Source organism: Bufo gargarizans, chromosome 9, assembly GCF_014858855.1.
Source record: "Bufo gargarizans isolate SCDJY-AF-19 chromosome 9, ASM1485885v1, whole genome shotgun sequence".
NCBI lineage: Eukaryota > Metazoa > Chordata > Amphibia > Anura > Bufonidae > Bufo > Bufo gargarizans.
In genome coordinates, this window is record NC_058088.1 from 105,940,507 (window position 1) to 105,953,247 (window position 12,741).

General features: G+C 43.4%; 1 protein-coding gene across 1 annotated transcript in view; it reads left to right on the plus strand.

Annotated features, from left to right (window-relative positions):
- The window catches only part of LOC122946033 (vascular endothelial growth factor receptor kdr-like), a 210,584-nt gene that overhangs the window by 60,188 nt on the left and 137,655 nt on the right, over positions 1 to 12,741 (plus strand). Inside the window, exons 2-3 of the mRNA XM_044305322.1 lie at positions 924 to 1,023; positions 8,796 to 9,025. Of these exons, the coding sequence (XP_044161257.1) occupies positions 924 to 1,023; positions 8,796 to 9,025 (330 nt within the window). The remainder of the gene's footprint in view (positions 1 to 923; positions 1,024 to 8,795; positions 9,026 to 12,741) is intronic.

Here is a 12,741-nt window from a genome sequence, read left to right on the forward strand (position 1 = left end):
TTTATTACATTTAACCATATTTAGTTTATTCAGAATTCAAGATGATTCAAAAATGTCACTCAACAAATTTGAGTCCGCATTAAGTGTTCCAAAAATTATATGGTTCCACTGGCCTTTGGGCTAGCCATTGGAAACCAACTGTAAAAATTAGGGAAGGTCCTAACTCCTAATTCCTGCAAATTGTCTCAAATAACCCCATCTTCCCTTTCCTGTGTTACGTTTATTGTGACCAGGGCATGGTCATGGTCAGCTGTGCCCCTGCAACCAATGATTGTCCATAGCTGTAATGCATCACCATTGAAGCCAGTCATTGGCAGAAACTGCATCAGTGACCATTCCCATGCCTTGGCCAGAAGTAAACAGGCCGGGGACCGGAGATGGAGCAATGGGTGATAGTGGTGGAAAGCAGATAAGTATGAATCTTACAGTAGGTGATGCAGGGTATGGACCTTCCCTTAATAGTTAATTATTCTCACAAAACCCCTTTAAGCCAACAGACTAAAATGTCCTTAAGATTAAAGTAGTAGAATCCAAAGAACAAAGCCATAAAACACATGTACACCTAATAGATGCCAGAATCAGTATATGCAATAGATCTTCTGGATATGTGAGGCAGTATGCCTACATTCAACATAAAAGTGGCTGCATGAGATAAATACGGAGAATAAAAGATTCTTCAGCTGTAAAAATGTGTAAAGTCTTGACAAATGTCTCTCCAGACAGAACAATAAGGCAAGCTACACTAGGAAATGCCTGCGTACTATCTGGACTGTAATCTAACACCACATATATCACTTTGGTACAGTTAAAAAAGAGGAGTTTCTTAGTCACAATATGTTTGAGGGCCCGATTTCTGTACTTCTGCATCTTGAATGACTAGTTATATTGCTGCAGTAGTAATGTCCTCTCTGTTTCTTTTTTAGAGCATCAAAGAGAAAGTGAAATATTATCTAAACTTGAACTAAACCCAGCCAATGAATACCTTGAAATCAAAGTGAGACGAAACCAAAATTTTACCTGCAGGTAAGAATATGAAGCAGTCTCATATACATAGCAAAAAAAAAAGCACTAATGTAATATCTCTGATTTTATATAGCATACAAATCACATCCCATTATCAGAGCAACATAAAGTGCATATATCCGACTGTACATCCAAATAATTTTCGACCAAAAGTTCATAAAGTCCAAAGATTCTAATGAATACTTATCAGTCACGATGCCAGGAGACTGTTCACATTGAAGTAGTGCATTGTGGTACTGTCCCTTTTATTAGCTATTTTTGAATAAGAATATGAAGTACACCGTCTGACTGTTCTGCTATACAGATATCACTCCAGTTCCAGGTAAATCTTACGTAATCCTTCTACCAAGTAACAATGACACATCCAGGTGACTCCCTTTTTATACACTATTATTACAATGTAAGGTAAAATGACCACTCCCTGACTTGGCAATTTGTGCCAAATAAAAAGAATGTAAAAACCTGATGTCATCTTCATGGTTTAATGCTTAGAATATAGCCAAATAAATATCTGAACTCTCAGATGACTATGGATTTAGAGGGTTTTTCCAGGAGCAGGTCAATCAATATCTGATTGGTCCGGGTCTGACAACCGTCAGCCCAACGATCAGCTGTTTGAAGAGGCCAAAGCTCCACTGAGCATTGTGGCCTCCTCACAGGATACTAAGCACAGCCCTATACATTGGTATTGTAGCCCAAGCTCATTTCTTGAATGGCCAAGAAAGAGGTCACAGCACTCACTGGAGCATCATGGCTTCTTCAAACATGTGGCCAGGAGGGGTGCTGGGAGTCGAACCCTGACCTATTAGATATAGATGACTTATTCTGAGGATAGGTCATCAGTAGAGATGAGCGAATTTTTCAAAAATTCGATTCGGCCCATGAGAAGTCCACAGAGTGGCCCTATGACAGAGTGGTGAGGTGGAAGCAGCATGAGGAGACCACAGAGTGGCCCAATGACAGAGTCTGGAGGTGGCAGCAGCATCAGGAGGAGGCCACAGAGTGGCACAAAGACAGTGTGGAGGTGGCAGCAGCATCAGTAGGCAACAGAGTGGCACAATGACAGCGTGTGGAGGTGGCGGCAGCAGCATCAGGAGGAGGCCACAGGGTGGCACAATGACAGTGTGGAGGTGGCAGCAGCAGCATCAGGAGGCCACAATGTGGCACAATAAGAGTGTGGATGTGGCGGCAGCATCAGGAGACCTGAGTGGTGAGGTGGCAGCAGCATCAGGAGACCACAGAGTGACCCGATGACAGAGTGGGGAGGTGGGTGGCAATAGCAGTACCAGCTGAATATGGTGGATAAAAGGAGCACTTGGCATCAAATATGTGGGATCAGGCAGGTGACAGCATCAGAATAGTAGGTAGCCAGAAGAAACCGGTCTCTTTTGTCAAAGTGTTGGTGTGGCACCATGGATGATCTAATCTGATGCATCAGGCATTGGTGGGTGGAAATACTGGCTGATCCATGCCTGATTTATCTTGACAAAGGTCAGTCTCTCCACATTTTGGGTGGACAGGCGAGTTCTTCTTGGGATAACTATGGCCCCCACCACACTAAATACCCGCTCTGATGCCACTCTACTGGCCGGGCAGGACAGCTTTTCCAGGCAAACTCTGCCAGTTGCAGCCACAAATCCAGTTTGGCTGCCTAGTAGTCCAGCGGATCTTTAATGTGGGGTGGCAAGGTGCTCTCCAAGTATGTCACCACCTGCTGGTTTAGGTCCTGCTCCAGGTCTAGCTGCTGCTGGTGAGTAGTTTTTTCACTAGGAGAGTGAGAAAATCTGCTCATCAGCGACTCTAGACTCAAGTTGCTGCTGATGGAGCTGGAACATGAGCGCAGAGGGCCCCCCGGTCAGACCTGCGAGAGGATGGACGATAGCGCAGATAGGCAGTGGCCAACTGACTACATAGGATGTCTCAATAGTAGTTCAGTTCGTCCTCCCTCTCAGCGGGTGTAAAAAAGGCCCCCATTTTGGACCAGTAGTGAGGGTTCAACAAGGTGGAGAGTCAGAAGTGATTCCTCTGCTGAATTCTGACAATTCGGCTGTCACTATGCAAGCAAGTGAGCATGCATCGGGCCATTTGTGCAAGTGTCTCGGAGGACTTCCTGCCTCCATCTCAACTGCATACTGCCACGGTATTACTGGGTCAGCTTCCTTGTCTTCCTCATTGCCCTGTAGCTCCTCTGGCTGCTCCTGTTCCTTCTCTCCTGTCACCTGTGTATAAAAAAAAAACATTTCGCTACACATTGCTTGTGCCCAATGTCCTCCTCCTCCTCCAGTTCAGCCCCCACAGGGCTCATGTGGCAGTGAGATCTAGGCACCCCGTCTCCAGTCCCCTGACTAGCCAGATTTACCAGCATTTGTTCCAGAACATGAAGCAGTGGAATAACGTTGTTCACCCCATAGTCCTGGCGACTGACAAATAACGTGGCCTCCTCAAAGGGCATGAGCAAACGGCAGGTGTCACGCATTAACTGCCACTGGCTGACATCGAAGTTACACAGGGGAGTACTCCCTTGGATCATCAAGAAATTGTTTATGGCCTTTCTCTGTTCGTATAGTCGGTCCAACATATGGAGGGTGGAATTCCAACGGGTGGAAATGTTGCATATCAGCCTATGTTGGGGGATGCCGTTCTGCCGATGCAGCTCAAGGAGGGTGTGCTTTGCAGAGTACGAGTTGCTGAAGTGCATGCAAAGTTTCCTGGCTATTTTTAGGATGTCTTGCAGATGGGTGGAAGACTTCAGGAACCTCTTGACAACCATATTGAACAAGTATGCCATGCAGGGCACATGGCTCAGCCCTCCTTGATGCAGCGCCGACACCATGTTCTTCCCGTTGTTGGTCACCATGGTTCTGATTTTGATTTGTCACGGATAAAGCCAGGATTAGATTTCTTGATAAAGGACACAGAAAAGTTCCTCCCCGTGTGACTGAGTTCGCCCAGGCAAACGAGGTGCAGAACAGCGTGACGCCGCCGTGCCCTGCACATGTGGTATGCTGGAGGGGCAATGTGAATTTTCCCTGCAGTGGAGGCTGAGGACACGGTGGAGGATGAGGAGGCAGAGGAGGACATTGTCGCAGGACCAACAGCGTGAGAACCTGGAGGCGGAAGCGGCGCGTCACCTGGCCAAGTTGCTGGTGTGGCTGTGCAGGAATCACATTCACCCAGTGGGCCGTAAAGGACATGTATTGTCCCTGACCGTCATTACAGCTCCACACGTCGGCGCTGCCGAGCACTTTGGCAGACACCGACAGGCTCAAGGACTCACCCACTTTCTGTTCTACATACAGTACGTGTGCAGGGCTGGTACTGCATTTTTGGCAAAGAAATGACGGTTTGGGACTCTCCACCTTGGCTCGGCACAATCCATCAGTTATCTGAAAGGTGCAGAGTCCACCACTTGGAAATGGAGAGACTGCAGCACCAACAACTTGGCCAGGAGCACATTCAGCTTCTGCGCCGTTCAATGAGTGCACACATACTGTTGACTCTTGGCAATCGCTTCGGTGATCAATTGCTGAGGGAATGACTGACGAGGAGTAGGAGCAGGAGCATCAGGTCAAGATGGGAAGGACAGACAGCTCCCTTCGGCTGAGGTGGTGGAGCCTTGACTGCCTGAAATCGGTTGCGTGCCACTGGGTGATGCAACAGTTGCTTCTGCAGGCTGGACCACCACATCAGAGCCACGGTTCTCCCAGGCCACTTTATGGTATCTGCATATGTTGACGCAGGGCTGTGGTGCCCACATTGGCACCCTGGCCAAGCTTCACCTTCTGGCCACAGATTCTACAAAGGGCCATGTTCACTATCTCCGGCGGCTTAGCAAAATACTGCCACACAACCGAGTAGGCGATTTTACTCCAACACTCCGCACTGACTGCTACCGCGGCTGCTTCCATAAACCCCTGCACCACGTGGTGAGCACGATGACGTCAGCGAAGGTCCCTTTGCAGGTCCTTCAAGAAGAACAAAGAAGAGGATCCCGGCTGCGCGATCAAGTGGATGAGGTGAGTAATGTTTTTATTATTTTTTAACCCTCAATTGACATTGGACTTTGCATTCTGTATTAAAGAAAGCTATTATTTTCCATTATAACCATGTTATAATGGAAAATAATAAAATCTACAGAACACCAAACCCAAACCCGAACTTCAGTGAAGAAGTCCAGGTTCGGGTCTGGGTACCACATTCAGTTTTTTCTCATGCGCGTGCAAAACGCATTGTACTTGTGCTGAAAAAACTGAACACCGGAACGCAATCGCACACCAAAACTGACTGAAATTTCGTGCCTACTCTACTCTGAAAGAGGCCTAATGGCTCTGTTTTGTATGTAGAAAATGTTTCAGATCTTTGAGTTCAGCTCATGCAAAATGGGAGCAAAACCGAAAGTGTTGCGTTTATATTTTTGCTCAGTGTATATTTTTTTGCCACTAATACACACCGAAAAGGGCTGTAATTTTCTCACTTCACCACACAACGGCTAATAAGCCCTTTTTTCCCACTAACACAAGCCAGAAAATGCTTTAGAACATCAGTCAGTGCAGCAAGGTGTAATAGGATTGTTCCTATTACCCAGGCTGTAAACTCCCCTACTGAACCCTGTTCTGCTTCAATACTGTGGAATGATTCCTCCCTATCCTTTCCCAACACTTCTAGTGCTCTTTCCCTGAACTTCTATTGAGCAAAATAAAAGTTTTAAAGTCTTTTCTACCACTGTCCCTAGCGCCTGCTGACTCTCTCCCTGCACTAAGTACACTGGAAAATGTCTGAATCAAAGATGGTTGAGGCTATTTATAGGCCTGCGACATCACAGGGGCTGGCTGCTGATTGGCTGCATGAATGGCATTGTGTGTGATCCCTCGTTCCCAGAGTTCCTTGCTCCATGTCCTAACACGTGCAGTAGCCATTTTATGTGATTCATTACCATGATGCGTGAGGATATTTGGATTCGGCGCAAATCTAATTTTTTTTAATGAAATTTGGATCGAATTCCTTTTTTTCAACTTCTATTCACTCATCTCTAGTCATCAGTATTCGACTACCAGAAAACCCCTTTAATACATGAATGTTTCTTGTCCATACTTGACCGACCCATTTTTATTTGCTATATCTGTATCAATGGAGTATACAGTATGTCTTGAATTATCCATGAGATCTAAATGCACCACTTAGACTGAGGGAACCAAAAATATACTGTATATTTGCTCATAACTATTTCATACCAATACGGCTATCTTTGAGAATCGAGCAAAATGAATCTGTAATATTTAAAGGGGTTGTTTCTAACCTGTGTCGATCTTCTCTTATCCCCAAGGATATGCCTCCTATCCTTATTTGCTGTCCATGTCATGCATGAAGTCAGGTCTGATGTAAAATGGCTCTCCTTCTGATCTATAGAAGGGGGTTCTTATCAGGGGAACCCTCTAGGTGACGTCCATATGCCATCATAACCAATTCCATTATGTACTATTATTTGTCCAATAGGTCCAGCCCTTATTATTATTGTTCCATAAATGTGGACATTTCTTTAAATTTCTTATTGCTTGATATATCACTTTAATACATTTCAAAAATGTCCCTGAAAAGCACAGTGAGACATAAAACTATGATTCAACTAAAAAGCCTTTTTGTTAGAGGCATGTGACCCTCGCCCATGTCTATAGGCGAAGCCCGACTTGACCACCCAGTGCGTGCGTGAGAATGTGTGAGTAAGTACATGTGGTTGTCACAAGCTGACACAGTCAGTGTACATGTCACTCAGTGGCTGGAAGTCCTTCTCAAGATGATCACCTCCGCAGCAACATCACTCTCAGGAAGGCGGCAGGCGGACAGGCACAGTTGGAAGCCAGAAACCTTGTCTGGGAAGGAACAAGGAGTGGTCAATAGATTTTGCAAAAGACCTCAGTGACTTTTAACAGCCATTCATTTATTTTTAAGGCAGTGGATTTCCTTTAGATTCAGTGTCACAGACTTGCACTTCCATCTCATAAGTAATTCTATTCTTACCGAAAAGCTAAATGAGTCAAAGATGACTGATGTAGATAAAAGCTCTGTAGAAAAATGAAATCTTATGGGTGGTTTCACACCAAAACTGCAGCGTTTTTTGTGTGTTTTGTTTTATTTATTTTTTGGAAGAAACAACCGCCATATACATGTTAGCCAGTAGGAAATCATAAAATTCTGTACAAACATTTTAAGCTCCCTGGTGTTTTTTGGTCCCTTGATTTTTATTTTTAAATTAGGCTGGGTTCACGTCTGCATTCTGGATTCCGTTATGGCTTTCCGTTATAATATGGTTATAACGGGAAATAACGGAATCCATAAGACGGAAGTCAAAGCGGAAGGCTTTAAGAGGCATTCCATTTTGATCCGTCTTAATAGAGGTCTATGGGAATCATAACGGATCCGCCTGGTTCCCGTTATGCAAGACGGAAAACAAAGTTCTGTCGACAGGACTTTTTTATCCATTCTGAATAACGGAAACGTGGCGGATCTTTTATGATTCCTATAGACTTCTATTAAGACGGAATAACATGGTCTCCTGATCCATCCTTCCGTCTTATGGATTCCGTTATTTTCTGTTATAACCATGTTATAACAGAAAGCCATAACGAAATCCAGAACGCAGATGTGAACTCACCCTTACAGCATGCTCTGGGTGTGTGTTTTTTCCCTTTTTCCATAAACTTTAGGAGAAAGGAGGAAAGTAAAAAAATAATTTTTTTCTAAATATGCGTGAATTTCCTCCCATTTTTTTACCAACAAAAAACACCCCAAAACACCCTAAACATGACAATTAGAGATGAGCAAATGTTTAAAAAGTTCAATTCGGCTGATTTGCCGAATTTTAATAAGAAATTCGCTTTGTGACAAATTACTTTGCGACAAAGCGCATTTTTTGGTAAGTAGTGGGTGCAATGACAGGGAGCTGTGATGGCGCCACCCCCGTCATTGTACCCCTCAGATGCCGCGTTCATACATGATCGCGGCATGTGAGTGTAAAAACAGTGTGACAGGCTGGCCGCCGGCATCTTGCTTGAAGATCTGGCACGAAATCTCGCACAACGCGAGATTACGTCATCATGCCGGCCTACGTGGTGACGTCATACGTCAACACAGACGGGATTTCGGCCTGGATCTTCAATCAAGATGGCTGCTGGCGGCCCATCACGAGCAAATGGAGGAGGTAAGAATGAATTTTTTAGTTTTTTATACTATTTCAGGTTAAATCGAATCGTTTACACAAAGCACGAGGAAATTCGGCTTCGAGGCTAATCAAATTTATTCTGAAATTCGGATCGAATTCCACTTTGTGGGATTCAATTGGCTCCTCTCTAATGACAATATCACTTAACAGTACCATTCTATAGAATTTAATTTTTTATTAACAATTTTTTAATGTTTCACCATATAATCATTTAAACATAAGATTCATTGTCACACTTAGTACAAAGGTATCAGTACAATTGAAAAGTCTGTTACTGACAATGATATCAAGCATACAAGAATTGTTATAGTGAGGAGCTCAAAGAGGACCTCAGTAAAAGAACAAGTCAAACCAAACCAAACCAAGGTTATATAGACCCAACACGCTTCTGTGTGTGCATCTGTGTGTTGTGAAATGTCATGACATAAATGTATCTTGAGGAATTGTATTTCAGTCCGAAATAATATTCATGTACATGTCAGTATAAAGCAGTTATTATTGAGGAGATCTGACAGTAATACTGGAAGCTTAACAAGTTCTTGCAATGTCTTTACAGAGGAACTGGGCCCATGATGTGGTACTGGGAACATATACCGTACTATAACCATAGCAGAATGGAAGTAACATCGGATAGGTGCTCAGAACCAGATCAGAGCCACCTGACCTGTAGCTATTTAACACTCACCAAAGCCCAAGTGAAGGACACTGGATACATAAGGTGCTGCTATGAACATCAAACCAAGAGTAATCGCCGACTCCAAGCTAAAATATATTTGTATGTGAGAGGTGAGTAATAAATTGTTGTGCCATGTCTGTTCAGTTTTACTATAACTGATTTACGCTGGGTTCAGACCTGAGCGTTCGCGATGGAGCGCTCTGTATGCGCGATTGTACGGGCGTTTGAAATCGCGCATACAGAGACAAGCGAACGCCCATTGTCACGCGTTCCCGGAAGTCTATGTACGGGAACGCGCGACAAGACGCCCCATAGAAGCTCATGTACTTCTTGGGGCGTCCAGCGTTTTACAGCGCGATCGTACACGCTGTAAAACGCCCAGGTGAGAACCATGCCAATAGGGAAGCATTGGTTTCGCCTTGTTGAGCCCACGCTCAGGTGTGAACCCAGCCTTAATGTAAATGCCTTGAAATAAAGGAAACACATGCATGCATGTACAATGGCTGCCCCTGTCAAACAAACATTATACTGGTATGGTCCCATTAGTGTCCTCACACATGAAGAATGTGCTTCTTAATCTAGTGCGGAGAAAAAATTCTCGAAATGCCTAATTAAATTTTCTTGTACTGGCTTTTATTCCCATGCTCACCCTCACCGTAAAACCAAATGGGACACGATCTGTCGACAAGTACTTCTTCCTCTACTTGATCTGTGACCCCACGCACTCTGCCAGGGGACATAAATGCTCTGACTTTAGCATTGCAGCCTGCCAAATACATGAATGACATATTGAGCTATTTCCACCTATTCGTGTAAATCCTTTAGTATAAACATCAAAAAAAGTATTTCCAGTATATTACCAGGACTGTTCTACTGCTCCAGTCTAGAGTTCCCCTGGGATTAACTGTTGCTGTCACATAACTTTCACCTAAATATATGTGTTACAGGTGCAGATTTTATTACTATATGCAGCCGGTAGTATTTGACTCATATAAGATCCATAAAAATAGCTTAGTGCAAATCAGTTACTTCCTACCTAGGCTACATGTGAACGGTTGGAAAAAGAAAAATTGGACAGATACACTATGTGCCAAGACGAGTGATTTTGAGCAATGGTAACAGGTTTTCATGGTATTTCATAGACAAAAATGATTTAGCTAGCTCCATATCTAATTTTGTGTTTATTGTAGAAGTGTGGTTAAAGGGGTTTTCCAGGATTTGGTCCTTTTTTAATTAAGCCCCCTAGTGTATGGTAGCCAAGGAAAGAAAAATGCTCACCTGCTTCCTGGCTGCAGTCCGGTTCTCCAGCTCAGGTCCGTGATCTACCGGTCCTTGGCTTGTTAACTTCCGCTTGGGGTACAGACAGACCCAATGACTGGACTCAGTCGTGACGTGTACCCAAGTGGCACAACACTGCTGGATCACACACCACTTGGTCAGTTGGTCACATGTCACAGCTAAGACCAGTAATTGGCTGCAGGGGCGATTGTGACTCCATTCACGCCTCAGCCAGAAGTACACATGCCAGGATGCAGAAGATTGGCAAAGCAGTTGAGTATGATTCTTTCCTTGGGTACCATACACTAATGGGCTTATTTAAAAAGGGGCCAAATTCTGGAAACCTTTTAGAACTATTAATACTGTATGGTTGGTGGCCTGGGGAAGCGCTGAGCTTCGCCAGCCGTCGCCACCAGTCACTTGCCTGCACTATGTTTGTTTGCCCCATGCCTGCATCAGTGATGTTTTATGACATTTTGAAAAAAAGAAAACCACTTTTTGGTTTTTCTTTTGTTGTATATTTAAAAAGGCTTGGAGGCAGAGCACCGCCTTAAATGGTGAGAAAGACCTAATCTTGGAGGATTGTTTGAAGAGTGGAATTTAGGCAGTGCCACCCCGTCTGCACCCTTGGAATTTTCTATTAATACTGTATATTCATAATATATCTCAAAAGATAGTAGAAGCTAGAGTGTAAAACCAAGTCACCCAACCATGCTGCCTTCTGCCCATTTAGTTAGTCCATTACACTGCACAAATGTGTCCTTCCTTACCTTTCCTCTTGGCTTAAGATATCCTGAGATGTGTGGCATGAAATGACCAGGTAAAACAATATACTACCAATAGATGTCTTTTCTGCATCAGTCTAAATTATGTGTGACCACCCAGTGGCTGTGCTGTGAGATGTGGCATGTGAAGAGCTTTGCCAACATTATATTGTATTGAATTTGTTTTACGAGAGCCCTTAACCATATTTGAGCCAGGGTACGGGTGGACACTTAAACACTTAAGGTACTTACGGCATGTATTCAACAACAACATTTTGCAATTCTATTTTCATTTAATTGATTTGTTGTGGGGGCTTGTTTCCATGGGCTTTCTAATCCTTAGTGGCCTCACCAGGTGGCCTTCCTACAGTTGTACTATTTGATACTCAAGCCTAGAAGAAGTGTCAGTGTCATTGTTCTTGGGCACTGGAATCTATGTGACCCTCTGTTTACTACTTTATATCCTTTACATGCTTTCAACAGTTTGGAAGCTGGGTGTGACCATCAACTTGACAATATGTTGATTGACACCCAAACTGGGATGTTATCCTTTAAATCTTTCCTTGACACCTGGAGTTGTTCAACTCTGCTCTGATGGACAAGGGATCTATGGGCCTTATATATGGTGTTTGTGCCTTCTGTGCAGCCACGTTCTTACTAAACCTGTTTGACTCAAATAGCAAACAAAGTGCCAAGAAGCAAACATTGAGGACACAATTGTGCTATCCCTTTTAATGCTTTTACCATTTACTAGATTGGGAATGTTCCATGTCAATATATTTAGTACTTTATTTTGTGTCTGTTTTTATTTTGAATGCACAGTATAGATATTATATATTATATATTATTATACATATTCACGGCCATAACTACCAGCCTGAAAGCTTGCCTGTTTCCCTTTCAAGTTTTGCTGTAGGCCCCAAGGTAACATGTTATGCTAGAGCTTACATTATGTATTGCAAATATTCTGGGGCTATGCAATTTACAGAATCTATATAAAAATTTGTATATCCCAAAGATCCTTGAAACTATGAGATTTCATAATTTTACCATCAAAGATTAAAAAGATTATCAGATTATACTGGTTATTTACAAGAAAATAACCATTTCTAGATACAGTGGTATGTAAAAGTTTGGGCACCAAAAGGCATAAAGTTAAAGATAAAACACCCTTTTCAGCATTTTATGCAATATGAGTGTATTTTGGTTTAGTACAATTGTAGAGTGAAAAAAGAAAAGGAGCACATTCTAAAAGTATGGGAACCCAAGGAGATTTAAGTGTTCTGATAACTTTGACCAAGGTCTTAGACCTTAAATAGCCTATTAGGGTTTAGCCTTGTTAACAGTCATCATTAGGAAAGGCCTGGTGATGCAAATTTCAAAGCTTTATAAATACCCAAGAAACAGAAGCCATGGGTTCTTCTAAGCAGCTGCCTAAAACTCTGAAAATGAAAATAGTTGAGGCCCAAAAAGCAGGAGAAGGCTATAAGAAGATAGTAAAGTGTTTTAAGGTGGCCATTTCCTCAGTTTGAAATGTAATTAAGAAATGGCAGTTAACAAGAACAGTGGTGTCACGGCTGAGGATGGGGAAAATCCTCAGCCGTGCGATGCCAGAAAATGTTAAGCGCTGCTTGGCCAGGACGTCACCTCCTATCGCGTCCCTAAACTGACCCTGACTCCTATCCATATGAGACAACCCTGAAGGTGGGAGGACTCATACACCGGATACCTTGGGGTCCCTACTAGCCCTCAGGATTGCCCTGGAACAAGGAGCAGGGTAAGAC